Consider the following 19892-nt stretch of genomic DNA (forward strand, 5'->3'; position numbering starts at 1 on the left):
TGCTCTTATGCATACATCGGTTGTAAGGAGTGGTACCGTTACTGTTACCTTTGTATCAGCTCACACCAGCCTGGCCATTCTCCTCTGACCGGCATCAACAAGGCACTTTTCGCCCACAGAGCTGCTGCTCACTCGATATTTTCTTTTTTTTTGGTCCATTCTCTGTAAACCCTAGAGCTGATTGTGCATGAATATCCCAGTAGATCAGCAGTTTCTGAAATATTCAAACCAAGTCCATCTGGCATCAACAACCAAAGTTACTTAAATCACCTTTCTTCCCCATTCTGATGCTCAGTTTGAACTGCATCAGATTGTCTTGACCATGTCTATATGCCTAAATGCATTCAGTGCTTGGCTGATGAGAAATTTGCGCCAATAAGCAGTTGGAAAGGTGTGAATAATAATGTGGCCAGTGAGTATACAGAGATGGACGCTAGTTACACTCATAATAGTCAACAATGGTAGCAAAATGCTTAGAGTGCAATTGGGGAAGTGGCCAGTCTTCTTAAAGTCGGTGATGACATAGAAGGGAGGGGGACATGTACTGTAGACATGTGTTTGTGTTTGCAGTCAGTGGTAAGAGCAAGATTAGGGGTCTGTGCTGCTTCCCCAAGGGGCAAGAGGGGGCAGTGGATGTGTAGCACATGGTTCTCATTGGGGAGGAAGCGTGTGTGTGTGTGTGTGTGTGTGTGTGTGTGTGTGTGTGTGCGTGTGTGCGTGTGTGCGTGTGTGCGTGTGTGTGTGTGTGTGTGTGTGTGCGTGTGTGCGTGTGTGCGTGTGTGCGCGTGTGTGCGTGTGTGCGTGTGTGTGTTCTTCCCCTTTCTTCTCTGGCATGTGGTAAACAGTCCTAGCCTTGATGGGCCTTGGCCCAAACCAACGTTTCCTTCCGCTGATGGGATGGGATTGCATATTGCACCTCCTCTGTAGTGTTTTATGGAGCCTTTTGCCCTCAGGAAGGCAAGGGAAGAGCCCAGAGCAACATTTGCATAATTTAACTTGCTAGATGCGACGTTTCCTTTGACTACTTTGTTTTCCCTCCTCCTCCTCCTAATCTTCCTCCTCCTCCTCTTCCTCCTACTCCTCCACCCCCTCCTCCTCTTCCTCCTCTCCCTCTTCCTCCTCTCCCTCCTCCTCCTCTCCCTCCTCCTCTCCCTCTTCCTCCTCTCCCTCCTCCTCCTCCTCCTCCTTCCTCTTCCAGTTCCATTCCTCTCTGTTTGTGTATTGTACCTTTGAAAGGGTACAACGGGTCAATAGGTCGTAGGATGGGTCTGTTTGTTCTACTTCCGTATCCTTCCAGCGCTGTTTACACCTAAAACTATAGCCATGAACCATAACTTGACAGTTCTTTCATTGTTTCCTACAGCTCTTACAGTTGGGGCGGCCACCTTGACAACAAACACCTACCACCTTGACAAGATCCAATGAAAAGTTTTTGTATACTGAAACATTTCTAAAAATGCTTTGAAACTTTACTTTGCTTTACATGTTTCTCATATTCAGGCAACGCTGCACCTTCCTTGACTACGTTCGTATCGTTTTCACCTCGGAGAGTAATGCCGTTCACATATTCATTGCTATTCCAGCAACGAGAGCCTGAACAATATTGTTTGGAGTCATGTTCAGAGCCATGTTAGCTCATATGGGATTTTCACTTTTTTGTTTTTGTCAGCTGAACTCCTATCCAACAGTGCGAACTGCTACCTCCAAACTAAGTTGGTAACATATGGCCAATGGGAATAGTGAACACTGAAGTCCTTTGCTGTGCTATCTAAATGGAGAGATAAAGTCTGGATCGGGACAAGTGGAGTGAGCCAAAGTGATTGCAGTGGGAACGGTGACAAAGCTGAAAACCAATTTGAAGGGATTGCTGATTGCTGCCAGCTGGAACATGTATTTATTGAAGCAAAATAAAATTATTTTTTTAAAGGGCTGAACTATGCACGCGTTCCGATGCTTGTACCTTTTTTCTCCACTGCCTTTTTATGTGTAAATAGACAGACGGTCCTCTGCAACAAATCGCGTTTTGCTTTTCAGCAAACAAAATGACTCAAGAGTCAGGGCTGTTTTCATCTCTCTCTCCCTCTTTCTGGCTCTCAGATGAGCGTGACAGGCACAGCAGTATTGATTGAAAAAGCACACTCGCAGAGGAAGGAAATGCAAAACCCTTTTCCCTGCAGCGTGAAATACCAGCAGATGTTATCGAGCCCAGGCCCCAGCCCCCATGGGGAGAGAGGGGCCAGGAGAGGAGAGGAGAGGGGGCAGTGGGGGAGGGGAGGTGGGCACAGGCTGGGGGTGAGGGGAGAGGAGAGAGAGAGGGGAAGTGTGGGGTGGAGGGGGTTGCGCAGGGGGGAGAGAGGATGGAGGGGTGGGTGGATGGGCGCTCCGGAAGCCTGTTTACTGCACGCTGGCCTGGCCCGGCCTTGCCATGTCTCCGTCTCGCCTACTCGCTTGGATCCGCGCGTCCACATGTGCGCAGGGGTCAGCCCAGGGTCGAGGTAACCCAGAGCCGCAGTCACTACAGCACGCCCCCGATCACCCAGCCAGCCAGCCAGCCAGGCAGGCTCTCTGAATAGCTGCTCTCCCTCCCCTCATACAACATCCCTCCTGCCCTCCCTCCATCCTTCTCTTGCTCCTTCCTTCCCTTTCTATCTTTTTCTCTTCTTCACTTTCTTTCTTCCTTTCTTCCTTTCTATGTTTTTCTTCTCACTTGTTATCTCTTTCAGTCCCTCTTCCTTTCTGCCTCCTTCGCACTCCCCTTTTTTGCTCTCTCTCTCTCTCTCTCCCTCCCTCTCTCTCTCTCTCTCTCTCTCTCTCCCTCTCCCTCCCTCCCTCTCTCTCTCTCTCTCTCTCTCTCTCTCTCTCTCTCTCTCTCTGTATCACTCTGTATCACTCACCCTTTTTTTCTTCCTCCCCCACTCTTTCTGTTCTGTTTTCCTCTTTCCTGCCCTCCCCTTGCCCTCCCTCTCTCAGCCCGGTAAGATGAGTAGGAATCCAGTTTGTTGTTGAGGAACTCTGCTCCTGTGAGAGCCGATCTTACCGTAAGGTCAGACAGCACTTCTGGCCATAAATAGAACTCAAAGGATACCTTGATGTCGTATATCGACTTTATGCCGGCTCTCCTCCTAAAAGGGGTGATCATAGGGGAGAGAGGGGTATATTTTTACTGTGGTATTTTTGTCTCAATACGCTCAGCACGATCCATTTTCATGAGCATATCGCTTTTCATTGGAAAATCATGTTCTTCTAGTCATCACATTGGGCCAATCTTTTGTTTTCCGTTTTAATTTTCATACCGAGCAAAAAGCAGATTCGAGTCATCGCAGCTGTGTACATGGATTCAGTTTTACTTTCATAAATGATTGGAGAATCAATGGTGAAGCACCAAAGTCAAATAAATTGGCAGTCAATCTTGCCTACCTTATCCTACCCTCACCTTGCCATCCGTACGGTCCAGTCAATGTACGTTACATCTGGCAGGACATTACTCCTGAACGGAAGAGGGCTGAGGGGACTCGCAGTTCAAACTTAAACCTTGTTCACCCCTCCCACCGTTCATTTTTCAACGAAGCGATAGACGCACATTTCAAACTTGACTGTTTTTATAAAGACTATGCGATGGACAATTGCTCTATTTATTTCATGTGCTTATTGCGCACTGTGAGACTGAAACTGGCAGCAAGTGCACGCGCAAACACGCATACACTCACACGCGGGCACACACAGGCCCGCAAACACAGTGTCTCCCAAATGTTTGTACATTCCAGCAAGCTCGCAAACATTAGACTCCTTCACTGACGTTCTTCGTTTCCTTGCCGCAGTGTTACGCAAAAGCGTATGGTTTAAAAAACCCAGGTTAGTGGTGACGAGGAGGTTGGAGCTTGCAGCTAATTACCTGAGTAGCTGACTCTATGATGTGAAATTTGGAACTGCTGGTAACCGAAGGGAGCAGTGTCCATGAAGCTGTTGATGAGAGCAGCAAGTGTAGCATGTGTTTTGAAACATTGTTGCCGGAAGAGTGTGGAAATTTGGTTTGTGTTAATATGTCAGTTCGTGTTATGTTTGTTTGCCCATGTGCACATTTATTTTTGTTCAAATAAACGCAACAGTCTATCCTGACAGCAAGAAACGTCTTCTTTTAAACACTTTGATTTCAGCCCTCGTTAAGGGATTTGACCGTTACAGATCCTCTGTAATACTTGGGAGATCATATTACTTGTCTTCTTGCTGACCATATATTAAGATCTACAAAAATAACAATATTTAATATCTGATTACAGCTAGAAAGCCGTAATGCGCCGGATTTCTAATAGACTGCCATTGAACTGTCAGATCGTAGTTTCACCTAAAAATGCCCAAATATACCAATGGAACATTACGTCAAAAAAATAAGAAATATCCACATTCCACAGAGGCTCCCTTGCTGTGATTTATTAAGTGTAAACTGTCACAACGTTTTGACCGGCAATGTCTTCATCAGGCATCAGGAGAATTTTTAAAATGTTGTAGTAGTAGCAGTAGTAGTAGTAGCAGTAGTCGTAGTATTGATATTTCAGCATAGGATTCAAGGATTGGGGGGGGGGGGGGCGGGGGGGGGGGGGGGGGGGGGGGGGGGGGGGGGGGGGGGGGGGGGGGGGGGGGGGGAGATCCGCTTTTTAATTGGTGCATGGGAAATATGTCATATTTCACGTGGTAGCTTTACAGTACAATAAGACAGTGCGTGACAAGGCCTCTCTACTTCAGAGGGGGGGCAGTGTGTTTGCTCTCACTCTCCCCACCACTCAGGACACAACACGCCAACAAGCCAGAGAGGCAACCAAGAAACAGAGTGCATTCCGCCCGTCATAATCGCCGGGATTGTCTCCGTGCCGGAATAACGGCACATCTGTTGGACGAGCTGAAACGGCCGCATTCATGCATTTTTGTGACGCCGTATCATTACCAATCCCCTCTTCTTCTCTCTTGCTCTCTCTCTCTCTCTCTCTCTCTCTCTCTCTCTCTCTCTCTCTCTCTCTCTCTCTCTCTCTCTCTCTCTCTCTCTCTCTCTCTCCATCGCTGTCTCTATCCTCTTGTCCCCCATCCCCTTCTCTGTCCTTCTGCCTTCTTTTTCACTCTCTCAAACTGTTGCTCTCTCCTCCTCCTATTCCTCATGTTCCTACTTTTCTCTCTCTCTCTCTCTCTCTCTCTCTCTCTCTCTCTCTCTCTCTCTCTCTCTCTCTCTCTCTCTCTCTCTCTCTCTCTCTCTCTCTCTCTCTCTCTCTCTCCTCAGACGGTGGCGATTCTGGAACAGAGGCTCACTCTGACAGAGGACAAGCTGAAGGAGTGTATTGACAACCAACAGAAGATTGCGCTGCAGCAGCAGCAACTCCAGCAGCAGCAAGAGCAGCAGGCCGGCCAGTGAAGGGGAGAAGGATGCATCTCTAGCTGGAACCTGAAGGACAAAAGGCCAGGGAGGCCAGGTGTGAAGGCTGGATCTCCTTAGCTGAGAGGATGAGAGACTTGGGGTCCTTTCCAACATCCTAACTCCCGGCCTCCCCAAGTGCTTGTGGCCTCATGACAATGCCACAAGGCGTCATGGAGGACAGAAATGTCATTCGATATCTTGCAAAAGCACAATTGAAATGTCATTTTTTTCATTTGCAATCAGAATGTTGAAAGGGGAGTTCCTCAAAAGTTTCTCACAAGCACAGGTTGAGGACGGGAGTCAGGATATTGGAAAGAGCCCTTACCTGCTGTACCCCTGCTCCTTATTTCCCCACTTGGTGACTCATGCCCCACACACACACACACACACACACACACACACACACACACACACACACACACACACACACACACACACACACACACACACACACACACACACACACACACACATACACACACATACACACACACACCCCTGCCATTGTTTTGGTCACCTCTCCTCTCCGTTCTTTCCAGCCTGATGCCTGAGAAACGTTGAACTTTGAACTTTCAAAGCACATACGTATAGTATGTAGAGCTCATCTACATCTTGTGGACCTGTGGCTTACATCTCTTGAAAAACCACTCGGACGTCAAACTGTTCCTTATTTCTAGGTATGGTGTTATGCTTGGACAACATCCGTGGGATTTTATTATTGTTGCTGTTTAGATTTGTTTTACTAGAAAGTAAGCGAACTGGAGAGGGGTATGGAAAATTACACAAAAACTGTCAAACGTCCACAACAAATGTTTGGGCTTTGAGGAATTGGCAGAGAGAAGGTTGTCTGCTGAACAGAAGTGGTTCCCTCAGTTATGCTTAGCCATGAAAATCAACGTAAATGTTAATGGTAAACACCCCGATGCCTCAGTCAAATGAAACACATGTACAACACACGTTTGACTGGATCAGCTGAATTAAACTTGGCATCGGCACTTCTTCATTCCTGCTTTTTCTGTTAAGTTATATTACGGTAAGTTAACCATGGAACTCAACAGTCCCAATGTTTGGGTGCCTTAATGCTGATCTGCAGTGAAACTTGAGCTTCCATTAGAGGCTCTTTCGTTTGTTTAGTGTGGTGTTACTGGGTGCATTCTACTTTGTTTGTTTTTGTTGTGTGATAGGCTTAAATTAATTGCTTCCTGATCTTGTGTTTTTACAAAGCACAGCTTGAGGCAAGAGTGGAATTATTTTAAGTGTGAAGATTGTCAGACAAAATATGTTTAATAAGTTTATGAAATAATAAAATGAAAATTAAATATTGTGCCTTTTTATCGTCCATTTTATGACAAAAAACCTTTACAATACACAGCATGGTCATACAAGACCAACGGTAGCACTCTGGCTATCAGGTTAGCATGAGTTATTGAATTAGAGGAAGAGCAGTTCTGGTGTAATCGGATCCAGTGATGCTGAAATGGCAAGATAATGGTTAAAGTGCTCCTCTGCTCTTCGTCACTACTGCCAGATTTGGAAATGGGCTAGATTCTGTAAAACTTGACTGTTTAAACGTGAGTACTGTTTCCCTTTAAAAGTGGAGTTCTTATAAGGAAAATTATACGCATGTTTCAAACAATTGATGTAACAGTCTTGACTAAGAATAAACAAAATGCACAATACATGCTTCCTGAGAGAGGAGGCACTGTTGTATTTTTAACATTTCAGCCAAATAGTTTAGTTGTTTATAATGTGGTGTTTTGAGTTAGTCCTGTTGAAGTTTGCTCTGAAGAGAACCGTCTGTGGAGTTTTACAAACATAAACATGGAGCGATGACATCACTCCAAGAGGCAGTGCAGTGCTGTGTTGTGGCCAAGTGTGTTGTGATGTTCTGAGGTCTCGTGGCGTCCAGAGGGGGGGGGGGGGGGGGGGCAGCCCAGCTGAGCTCATCATGCCTGGGAGAGGGAAGGAGCGAGGGAGTTCAGTTAGACCACATTCTGTCTCATCAGCATGCTGGGCTTTTTAAAACAGTTGGCTGTTCGCTGGCAAAGGGGGAAAAAATGGAAAAGGGAAAAATAAACACCACATGAGCGCTGCTTGGTCATGTTTAGCTCTTGGCCCTAAACTTGGCCAGACTGCGGAGGAGGCAAATCTAGAATGGATCTACTGTAGGTCATGGATGGAGCTCCAGCACTGATTCCTCCCATCTGAAATGATCAGGGCTGTATGAAAGCATGAATCTGTGCAGTACCAGACGCCTAACTACGTTGTAGTAGGAAGTAGCATGTCATGTCTACACACCGTGTATAAGAAAGCATAACATTGCTGTCTAGCAGAAACCTTGCATTTCCATTGTTTTATTTAATTATCATTATATTATATTCGTTATTGAATATATCGTTATTTATTCATTATAAAATACAAATCGGTACTTCTGGTCAGTTTCTGAATATGTGTGTATGATAAACTCTTTAAATGTGTAAAAAAACAATGAAAAGTGCAGGTACAAGGTTTCTTGCCCGACACTGATGATATGCGAGATATGATAACAAATTGTAGTAATTGTTTGCTTTGCTTTGACCAACAGTTGGCCATTCGCCAATCTTTACAAACCAGTCTGTTGTTCGAGCATATATGAATTTTCGTGGATAATGAGGACTTCTTGATTTTGCAAAATCTAAATGTGTGGATGAAACAACTATCACCAGAAAAAAAAAACGCCTTCAACATGCTATCATTTCCTTTCCTGTTTTTTTTTTTGGGGGGGGGGGTCTCCACCAATGTAATGGCAGCCCTGGGGGATGATGCTGTGAAAGAGGAGTGCTTTAAAAACACAGGAGTCTGGATTTAATTACTGGCCAGTTTGAGACCCCCTCTTTGTACCACCCCCCTTTCTGGTCTTTTGGAGTTGGGTTTTTGCGTACTTCCTGGAGAGAGAGAAAGAGCGAGAGAAAGAGAGGGAGCGAGAGCGAGAGGGGGGAGATGAAAGAATCCTGTGGAATAAGAGAAGTCCTAGGGCTTCAAGCAACACATGTTGACTGTTAGAGTGGAGTTGTGTCCAATGTTCACTATGTAGTTTCCTCCACAGGATGTAAGTTTTGTTGTTTTATTCTGTATATAACTTAGTACACTGTGTAGTCAACAAGTGAACGTGTCGAATATGGCCATAGAAGCTTCAGGAATCCATACTAGACACCAGACACTCACTACATATACATGCCCAGCATAATCGAGATATTGCCATTAATCGGACTAAGCTCTGAACTAGACTTCTCGAGAAATCCAAGTATACATGCGCTGTAATAAATTCAATTATTAGATGATGTGCGCCATACTCCTGTGTGTGGTGACTTGCGGTGACTACATGCACTGCATTGGTTGGGCCATCAGTTGGAAACCGGAGTGCTTTTTAGGGCTTTCTTTCTTTCTTTCTTTCTTTCTTTCTTTCTTTCTTTCTTTCTTTCTTTCTTCCTCTCTCTCTTTCTTTCTTTCTTCCTCTCTCTCTTTCTTCCTCTTTCATTCTCTTCCTCTTCCCCTATCTGTCACTCGTTGTTCTCAGCCCCCCCATCTCCCCCCTCCTCTTTTCATGCTTCCCCTGCTCTGTCTCTCCTCTGCTCCTATTGGCTCCTATTGGCCCCAGGGTGAGATAACATCTGGATGCGTTTTCATCCCTCCGCTCGGCTCCGTTCATGCTGCTGGCTTTGTTTCACTGGAGTGTGGAGCAGCAAGTGTGCCAGAGTTCACCCGACGCCGAAACGAAGCCCCCCACCCCACCATTTGCAGAACACACACACACACACACACACACATTCCATGCCCCCACCCACCATCGCCGAAATAAATCCCCCCTCCAACTCGGCCAACACACACACACACACACACACACACACACACACACACACACACACACTCCATGTTCCCCTCCGGTCACCGAAACGAAAACCCCCCCAACTCGGCCAACACACACACACACTACACACACACTACACACACACACACACACACACTCCCATGTCCCCCTCCTGGCTTTGTTCTCCCTGTTTCTCTTAGCCTCTAATTTGCCTACTCATTATTTATTTTCAAAAAGATTTAAGGAGCCTGAAATCGAAACCAGATCTCCCATCACCATAGCCCACTCCAACCCACCCCCCACCCCTCTCTCTCTCTCTCTCTGTCATACCAAGCTTGCTCTTGTGGGGGGATGGGAGAGATTGGGGAGATAGATGTGGTGCGAGTTGAGAGGTTCGACTAAACTTTTGTAGTTGTGGTTTTTGTCTTCTTTCCTGGGTGTTCCAACAGGTGTTCCAGACCAAAAAACTTGTTTCACCATTTATCAGGATTTGTGTACTTTTTTGGGGGGGTGGGTGTTAAGGATGTACCGTACGCATGTTTAGTTAGCCACCAGGGTAACTTAAGTACAGTATATTAGTCACATATCCGTACACTGTGGGTTTGATTGGCTCTTTTTAATGAGATTGTAGGGTAGAGTAGAGGTAATTTAGGTGTCAAGCAGCATAGCTAGATCCACAGTACACAATACACAGTACATCACACACATACGTAGTAGCAAAGCATAACATACACATTTTTCCACCACCAGCCAGGTAGACATTTTTTCTTACCAGACAAACAGAAGTTCAACTAGCCATTTCTTTTATCTCGCCAAAATAAACTATGCGTTGTGTTTTTTATTATTGTTTTATTGAACTATTTCCACAACACACATAAAAAATATACATACTATTATACATACTATAGGCCTATACACTTTACAAAAATATGCTTTTTCTGTTTAATTTTTATTACTCAATCCATTTCATTAGTTTTTCTTTCATTTCCTCTGAAAACAGTGAATCACATCACATGTGCCAGACCTTTAACAAAGCACTAACCAAACACATACAGCCATCACCACAAACCCTGACATCCCCACACGCCCTCACTCAAACCTCACATAACCATACTGTAAGCCTACAGTAGAAACCTAAACCTCACACAAACAGCCGAGATGCACAGAAGAGAGGGGAGCGGAGGAGAAGTTGACAGGAGAGAACACGAACACACAGGTGCGCGCGCGCACACACACGTTGTGCAATAAAGTGTATGATGTCTTATGCATTTATGTACAGTAGTAGCCTGCTGCTAGACACCTTCATTTCCTCCAGGAGCTCAGCTCATACCACGCGCAACAAAATGACAAGTAGCGATTACGCATTGTCACGGAAATGTTGGCTTTCTTTGTTACTTCCATAGCGTCGGTAGTTTTTTTGTTATAACTTTATTTTGTTATTTTTTTACGTAGGCCTAGGCTAGTCGCACGTCCATGCAAGGTCTGCCTTTTCCGATGGCGTGGGCTTTCCGAATCAGCAACTAGGCCTACATGCAATTGGGCCAAGGCTAAGAAAATGTCAGACGACTTCTGACTGACAGCTACGCTCAAACTGACAGGCACAGATCTCCACATCTGTCCTGGTCTTATTCGCTCCTCCACCACTCCATTTTAACGTATCTGTTACTGTTATTATTAGCCTACTAGCATTCACCACCACCGAACCTAGCCATTCTTTATCACCCGTACAAAACCTACTAAACAGAAGTAACCTGCGCTAGTCATATTATTGGAACTGGCTTTGGCGCGAGACGCTTTTGAAATCTGCTCTTCAAACAAGCAGTGGGATTTTGGTGCGCGCTGTGAAGCAGGCAGCCAATAGGCGAAAGGCTTATGATACTGTGATTAAATGACTAACCAATGGCTGTAGCTTACATGACGGAAGTGTCCATGGGTAATGTAGGAAACCTTGCCGTCGTTGGGTTCATAGAAGCAGCGGTTAGGCGTTCATGTAGGCCTATCTCAAGTCGGGCGCTACCAGCCAAATTGGCGTGTAGATCATTTTCTCTACTAGCCAAAATGAAATTTCACACGCATTTGGCGGGTTTGCGGGTGTTAATTTAGAGCCCTGCATATACTACATACAAACCCCAACTCCGGTGAAGTTGGGACGTTTGGTAAACTGTGAATAAAATAAAAATGCTATCATTTTCAAAACATTCAATCCATTCATTAGATGGAGAATAGTGAAAAGAGAACATATTGAGTGTTAAAACCGAGAAAAAATATTGTTTTGGGGGACATGCATACTCATTTCTAATTTGATAAATGCAACACGTCTCAAATAAGTTGGGACGGGGATCAGTGAAATGTGAAATACATCCAAATAAGATAAAACAACAAAGAAGAACGTTTCAAAATGAATTGTACTGATGGACAATACGAGTGTCCAGGTAGCCTATAAGACCATCACAGAGAGGCTGAGTCACTCAGAATTAAAGATGCAGAGGGAATAATTACCATAGTTCTGTCAGATCAAAAATGAGACGAGAAACAGAGATACATTTCAGAAGCTTTATTTCTGATTGCATATTTGTGTTTGGCGGTATGGCTCTGTTCGGAGGAAGCTCCCTGGCTTCTCCATGAGCTCCATGGAAGCCAAGACAGGGAACAGCATTATCCTCAGGTGGAGTGCCTTCCATTTAGCTGGAAAGGCAACATACCCCCTAGAACAGAGCAAGCAACAATGACAACAGTATGACATTGTTTGGCAATGATAAGTCTTGTGGAGCTGGGGAGGTGGTGGGTGCAAAACAAGCAGCAAAAGCAATGACAGGAAAACAAATTCGGTAGTTTAAATAAAGCGTGCCAAAAGCCAGCATCCAATTGCAAGCAGCAGCTGATTAACTAAAGCGCAGCTGATTAGAGGACTGCTGTAGGGGTTAGGTCGGCGTCAGCCAATAGGCAAAAGGGAGCGTTGACTACGTGGTCTGCCAGAACTAACGCAGGTTGCTCGATTTATTACATACATTTTTGCAGAGGTGGAAAGAGTACAGAAAATGTGTACTCAAGTAAAAGTATCTTTACTTTGCCTAAATTCTACTCAAGTACAAGTAAAAGTACCCATCTAAAAATCTACTCAAGTAAAAGTAAAAAGTACTTCACTTAAAATGTAATTTGAGTAAAAAGTACTTAGTTACTTTTAATTAGCTTTCCTCTTGAGAATGTCATGTTTATTTTTCTTGAATATCGTCCTCCATAACCTCTATCTCTTGCTTGGCACCAGCCATCATCCAATACATTGATACAAGATAGTAAAATAGTGGAAATGCTGTGTGCCATCCTGCACAATCTTTCATTTCTGGCGGATTGTGGCATTATTGTGCATGACATTTTGTCTCTCAGTCAATTTTTTTTACTCAGTACTCAGGCCAGGTTCCAGTCTAACTGAGTAAAGTACTTGGGTCAAAATGTACTCAAGTACAAGTAAAAGTATTAATTTTAAAAAATACTTAAAAAGTACAAAGTATTCATAAAAGCTACTCAAGTACAATATTGAGTAAAAGTAAAAAGTTACTTTTCCACCCCTGCATTTTTGAATTCCCTTTGATTTACCATGATTGAGTGTATATAAGACATGTTTTTATCATTATTTTTATCATTGTATAGGTTCATGACATCATGAAATATATATTGGCTGTAGTCTCACTCTAGCACTCCAAGACTCACAGCTATTGAACATTGCCCATATGTGCAAATGATAAACATTCTCTTATGCACCCATGCTCACTTGAAATAGACCCAAAAGACATGGGAAACTGTCCTTTGCTTACAGAAGTCAGCAGAAGTTGCAGAAGTCAATTCTCTTTGAAAATAATAGTGTCTTGCACATTGTGTGCTACAGTGAAAATGGACCATCCAACTTCTGTTAGTGCTGACTTAAAAAGTCAGCCTCCATGATGGCATGGGGGTGCAGTAGTGCATTCGTTAAGTTGTTCTTACTCATCTGTAGAGTTAAATACAGTGTCGAATGATATTTTGGGTTTTAAACAGCAATTAAAGCCACTCATGCATTGAAGGGAGATCTTCAATTACTGCCACATAGTAAGGACAAAATGCATTCTCTTTTAACAGTTTAACTCCATCGTAAGGACCAGCAGGTGATAAAATGGCGGGCTTTTGGTCAAGATCTGTCACACTAAGCACTACAGAAAGGAAAACATTGCAAAACATGACAAGGAATACACCCACCATTTAAGCTGGTGAAATCATGTCCAATATAAGAATTAACACTGCTTTTTATATAAAATCATCTCATCGGTTAATGTATTTAACTGTTTAAGTGTTGTCTTGTGTTTTGTTTTTAGTCTTCCTCGACATTTGCTGCCTTTTGTTGTCCCCGTCCCAACTCTTTCGAGACATGTTGTTTTTACACATTCATAAATATACCCCAATCATTAATTTTGGTCCATTTTGATGGCTGATTTGTTTTCTTTGTGCCGTTCTCCATCTAATGTCACGCAGCACAGCAGCAATGGCGGCCCACGCTTGTGCTCATACTGCAGTGTCATAGCACAGCACAGTAAGCACACAGACAGCCCTCTCCAACCTAAACAAGCCACAGTATCGACGTACATACTGGACACGCACACGCACACACACACACACACACACACACACACACACACACACACACACACACACACACACACACACACACACACACACACACACACACACACACACACACACACACACACACACACACACACACACTAGTCACTGTATATGCTGTATTATTAAAGTCAATATAAAAAGTAATATGAGAGTCAGCTATGTGTTGGGATAGCAGTTCAGCTTGCACCTGAAGCTTGCATGTATTGTACTCCTATGTTGGGAGGGTCAAATGTGGTCAAAAGGAAATATATATTGTGGAATTTGCAACAACAAACTGCAGAAGCACAAAATGTAGTATACAGTGCTGTAGTCCCTTCTTTCCATTTTTAAATGATTTTTGTCATATCATTGCTGTCCAGCAGAGATTTCCTATAGCCACTGTTTGTTGTATTATTGTATTCATTCTTTATTCATTATAAAATTCAATTCAGTAGTCCATGAGTATATAACATTACATTGCATTACATTTGGGAGACGCTTTAAACCAGGGGTGTCAAACTCAAATTGACTGAGGGCCAAAATAAAAATCTGGAACCAAGTTGCGGGCCGAACTCAACAATTATTTTAAAAGCTGAAATTGAGCATGCACTTCATACAGTTAGATTTCACATACACTCTTTCCCATCATATTTGTTAGTTAGAATGTGTCTGCACATCCTGTGACAGAGCAAATTTCATGTTCAAATCATGTTACGCTATACATGAATGGTGTATGAGGGCCAACTGTAATGCACTTATGAAATGATCTCGCGGGCCGAATAAAATGGCTCCGCGTGCCAAATTTGGCCCCCGGGCCTGAGTTTGACATCCCTGCTTTAAACCAAAGCGACTTACAATCGAGGACATAATCATAGCCAACATCACTAGCAGAAACAACGTGCACAGGAAATATACAGAACAACACGTGCAGATGCTAAGAAGGTTCAGGTTTTTTTAAAGTAAAGTAGAGTACACACACATCATGTCAAGAGTCTGGCCTGGGACGAGGCCAGCTCAAGCATTAGTGTAGTAGATAGTATCAGATATGGTAGACATTGTAGATATATGTATGATACATTATTTAATAAACCACTTTAATATTGTAATGATTATTTATTTAGAAAATAGTGATTTATAAATTAATAGGTAAAAAACAATGAAAAGTGGAGATAGGCCTACAAGGTTTCTGCCTGACAGTGACGATATGGTTTTCCATAAAGAATGTTGTTCTTTTATTGTCAGTCTTGAAAAGTTAGCAGGCTAAATAATCAGATGATATGACCTGGTTTCTCCAGGGTTAATTTTTTTTCTATCACGTCTGATTCATTAAAAAAAATGTAGGTCAAAGTTAACCATGGTGAACACACCTACGAACGACCTCATTTAATTGTGTACATAGTACACATTTAAACCTCACCCAGATTGAACATTACAAAGACCTCTACAGCGTCAGAGGTTCATTCATTCAAAGGAAGAGACACCTTAATTACTTTAACACATTAACCTCCGTTGTTCGATTATATCACACTCACATATTGCTGAGTAATTGCTCTAGTTTTATTTGACTGAATGGACACCTACAGTAGATTCCCTCCTGGTGTGTTTTAGCGGTAACCGTAGAGACAGAGCCTGGCTGGTGACAAAGTTCATAAATGACTCAATGATGTTCAGTGGCGCAAATATGAGGCAGAGCAGAATGGGCTTAGCTACCGTGGAGAGGCGCTATGGGGATCATAGTGTTCTGACGATATGGGCTGCTTCGTCGAGATGAGCTACAAATAGGCTTTTTAACGTTGCTTTAAAGGTACACTGTGTAGGATGGTGGCCAGAGTAGGTATTGCAACTATGCTGCTCATTGAAACTGTGCTGCCTATTGCCAAATTGCCATGTTTTCATGAATATTTACTAAATGCTAAGCTTTAGTCGTATCGGATCGAATCAAAGTACAGTACGTTTTGCAGATAAAAATGTCTTTCTGGAAATTCTGGGAACTGGGAACACTGATGATGGGCTAGACCCAAAACGTTTGTCCCCTGTCTGTCTGTTTTATTTACTTTTTTCGGCTTTGTTTAATACAGTTTTTGATTTTGCATTTAGCTCCAGTGTGCGACTCCTTTCTTCCTTTTCATTATACTGCTCTTGTAATTACGCACCGAGCGATATGCTCAGGATAAGACATTGACGCGGACGCCACTCCACCATTACTTTTCTGGAAATTCAAAATGGCAGACATCAGATGATCCACCTTTTCATGTGTGAAAAGAGTAGTAGAGTAGAGTATCATTTATTGATCCCGAGGGAAATTAAGGTGTGAAATAACGTACATACATAAATACAGACACAAGGACATTACACACAGCATTGCACATATATTCACAAAAATTCACCATACATACAGTATGTTCACAGGGTCAGATCTCCCTCTCCCACTTACATACCCAGACCCCCCCCCACCCCCCACATGTGAAAAGGCAGAATGAATTCCGGAAAAGAAACTGCTACAAATATTATACAGTACCTTTAAACCCAAACCCTACTCCTAACCTTCAGATGCTACTGTAACACTGCAATGGCTTGGTAGGTACCTCTGTTCGACGGGTAGCTCATATTGACATGACACTGGCGACTTCAAACAGTAAAAGCCATGACGAACGTGCAAGTCCTCCTACCTGAGAGCTTGACACAAGTGATTTCACTGATGACTCACACTCTTTGCGTCAGCTGATATGGATCCGCTGGTCCAGAAAACTGGAACAAATTTGTCTCTCCACCTCTCCCTATGTGCACTCTTTAGTCTGTCTGTTCCAGACAACACCTATTTCCATAAAACCATCCCTTACGTATGTGGATGTGTGCTCTGTTAGCTGATTTATCAAAGCAAAGCAATACATACATCAAGGATGTCTAACTCTGGCCGGGGGGGCAAATCTGGCCCGTAGAGTCATTTTATTTGTCCCGAGAGATCATTTGAAATGTGTATTACAGTTGGCCCACATACTGCATTAATGTATGGCATAACAGGACTTGAACAACTCTTGTGTGTTATTGGAAAATGAGTGGACCCAGGCCACAGAAACGGCTTGCACTCATGCAACACAATATGTGCAGGCACATTTTACCTTCCACATATGATGGGAAAGAGTGTGTGTGTGAAATGTTACTGAGTATTAAGTGTCCATTTAGTCCATTTGTATATCAGTCCATCCGTCCGTCTGAAACATTATTTAAATCGGCTAAAACATGATCTTTGAGTTTGAGTTTGACCAGTGACTTCATTCCAGATTTTGATTTTGGCCCTCAGTCAATTTGAGTTTGACACCCCTGTATACATAATGCTATTTATTATGAGTGTGGAATCCTCTTAAAGGCTGACTAAGAAGTTCTCTAGAGACGATGGCCTGACAAATCTACATGTACACTGCCATATTTTATTTTATTTTTCATGATTATTATTTTGTTTTTCTTTCCCATGCTTTGAATGTATGTCAGCCATCACCCCAGCAATTGATACAAAGATAATCATGTACACCTACATGTAGTTTGTTTTCTTATTGATTTTGTTTTGGCAAGATTGTTTTCCCAGTGTTCGTGATAGGTTGTCAGTCTCCAGATTTTGCAGCTGGAAACTGTTGAGAGTTTCTATTTATGACTTATTTAAACATCAGCTGACCCATGAAGATGAATATTTGATGATATGATAGATGATATATAGTTCTCTAAATCCAACATTCTTTTCTGTATCAGCAGTAAATTAGTACTTCGTTTAAAAAGTTGACATATCAGGACTGTATCATATGCAACAGACCTGTTTTACAATCACTTGCAGCAATACCCACCACCTCTACTTTCCCCTGCCCAAACTGCACCAAGTGATCGGGAATTGGCCTCCACAGTCACCTGAAGACCCACAAATAGAAAACCCTATTGAGAGGACAGTCATACTCGTTTCGAGTGACCGCTGATGATGACAATCACTTGCATTTCTTAGATATAGCATGTTTAAACAGAGTTAAGTGACAAAACATTTAAAACCATGCCATGCTATGTTGACAGGGAAAAATAATGGTGCAAATGTTTAGCCTGGTTAAGGAAAGACAGACACGCCTTGAAGGACAGCCTGTCCTGCGAAAACACAGAGCTGTGTGTGTGTGTGTCTGTGTGTGTGTGTGTGTGTGTGCGTGCGTGCGTGCGTGCGTGCGTGCGTGCGTGCGTGCGTGCGTGCGTGCGTGTGTCAGTTATGTGAGTGTCAGGTGTGTGTGAGGAAGGGGGCACTGCATGCCCCGAGTCATATTGAATTCCCTGTGGTCAGATGACATGGCAGGGTGACTTCATGGCTGTGTGTGTGTGTGTGTGTGTGTATGTGTGTGTGTGTGAGAGTGTGTGTGTGTGTGTGTGAATGAGTGAGTGAGAGACAGTCCTCACTATCCCTGGCACTTGGCAGCGACTTGAGGGCAGCAGGAAATTACAGTTAAAGTGTTTCTTCCGGGGGATCGCCTCCAGATCTGGTGAGAAGCCATGGGCTATGAGCACACACATTAATAGAACAGCCAGGCAGCGTAGCCAGGTCTGGATTAGGATTCCATGGGCCCCTGGGCCAGACAACAAGAAAAGGCCTCTCTCCATGGAATGGGGATTTACTGAAGATGTTAAAGAGCTTTTGTTGCCGAGGGTTCGGGAGTTTCTACCCCAAGAAAAATTGAAAAATACAGTAGTTAAAAGTCCAATTTTAACACAATATGAGAAAATAAATATAGACCTATTTAAGTGTTTTTTGTAGTACAGAGCAGAGGTGTCAAAAGTAAAAGTACATTTGTGGTGTAATTAAAACACTAGCACATGGCATTACATAGCTGTTACACCATATACTCCATTGTACTTAATTAGATAGACTGTGTTGTTCCTGAAAAGCACTGAAAACCTAACAAGGACCCACCACAAACTTGAGCCTTACTTGTGTTGGAAGGAGGGCAGACTCCTGACATGATGTTTAGTTTAGTTTAGTTTGTGTGTGTGTACTCGTTATTTACTCTTTAAAAAAAAAAAAAAAAACTAACCCCTCTGCAACTGCACTTGTTGTTCTGTATATCTCCTGTGCACTTTGTATTTGCTTGTGATGTTGGCTTGAATATGTCCTCTTTTGAAAGTCGCTTTGGTTATAAAGCGTCTGCCAAATGCAATGTAATGTAATGTAATGTAATGTAATGGAAGGAAACTGTGTTTCTTTTTTACTTTTACTTTTGACACCTCTGGTGCGGATGCTTGGGCTTCAGGGCCCCCTTGGCTCATGGGCCCTTGGGCCTGGGCCCTGTAGCATATCCTTCAGCATAGCCTACTCACACTGTGGAGTGCAGTACAGCCTACTATCATAGCAGCACACACTGTAAAAAGGAACTGCAGTGTACTTGTTTTTGTAGTACAGTATATATATATTAACTTTCACTATGGACAGTGTAAGATGGCCCTGCCTGCATGTTTTCAATTAGAAAACACCTAACCTCATTTCCTCCTCCTTTTCCCCCTGAAGATGCGTTCTCTATTAGCACTGGTGGATCCATTCATCAGACCTCTGAATCTAACTGTAGATCTCACAGTAGTCCTGCTATTAGCTTGGCGTAAATAATTAAATTGGGACTGTACTTGGTAAACTGCCATCCATATTATGCTAGGCTAACAACTAGGCACTGTCAAGGATTGTGTTCCTATCAAAATGTGGATATGAGGTGCCTGGTGCATGCTATACATTATGGATCTATCATACTGTTGTTGTTGTTGTTGTTGTTGTTGTTGTTGTTGTTGTTGTTGTTGTTGTTGTTGTTGTTGTTGTTGTTGTTGTTGTTGTTGTTGAGGCAAGGGCCATTTTCTGGTATTTTCAAGTACTGACTTATGGCAGCATGTTAAATGTTTGCAGGTAATTGTTTTTTGTTCAAATTAGTGAACATTACTGGTAATCCTTATCCACCAAATTCTCCGATACAGGATATTTTGGAAATAAAATGACAGTAATGCAAG

The 19892-nt window shown here is 43.2% G+C and overlaps 1 protein-coding gene across 2 annotated transcripts in view; it reads left to right on the top strand.

Annotated features, from left to right (window-relative positions):
• The window catches only part of poc1a (POC1 centriolar protein A), a 37689-nt gene extending 30969 nt beyond the window's left edge, over positions 1-6720 (top strand). The window contains exon 11 of one of the 2 annotated variants that reach the window (XM_063216060.1): positions 5267-6720. In XM_063216060.1, coding sequence (XP_063072130.1) covers positions 5267-5398 — 132 coding nt within the window. In that variant the 3' untranslated portion in view covers positions 5399-6720. Of the gene's footprint in view, positions 1-1669; positions 1893-5266 lie in introns of those variants that run through there. The other variant, XM_063216061.1, reaches the window with a different exon arrangement.
• Positions 6721-19892: the final 13172 nt, after the last annotated feature.

Source organism: Engraulis encrasicolus, chromosome 14 (assembly GCF_034702125.1).
Source record: "Engraulis encrasicolus isolate BLACKSEA-1 chromosome 14, IST_EnEncr_1.0, whole genome shotgun sequence".
NCBI classification, from domain to species: domain Eukaryota; kingdom Metazoa; phylum Chordata; class Actinopteri; order Clupeiformes; family Engraulidae; genus Engraulis; species Engraulis encrasicolus.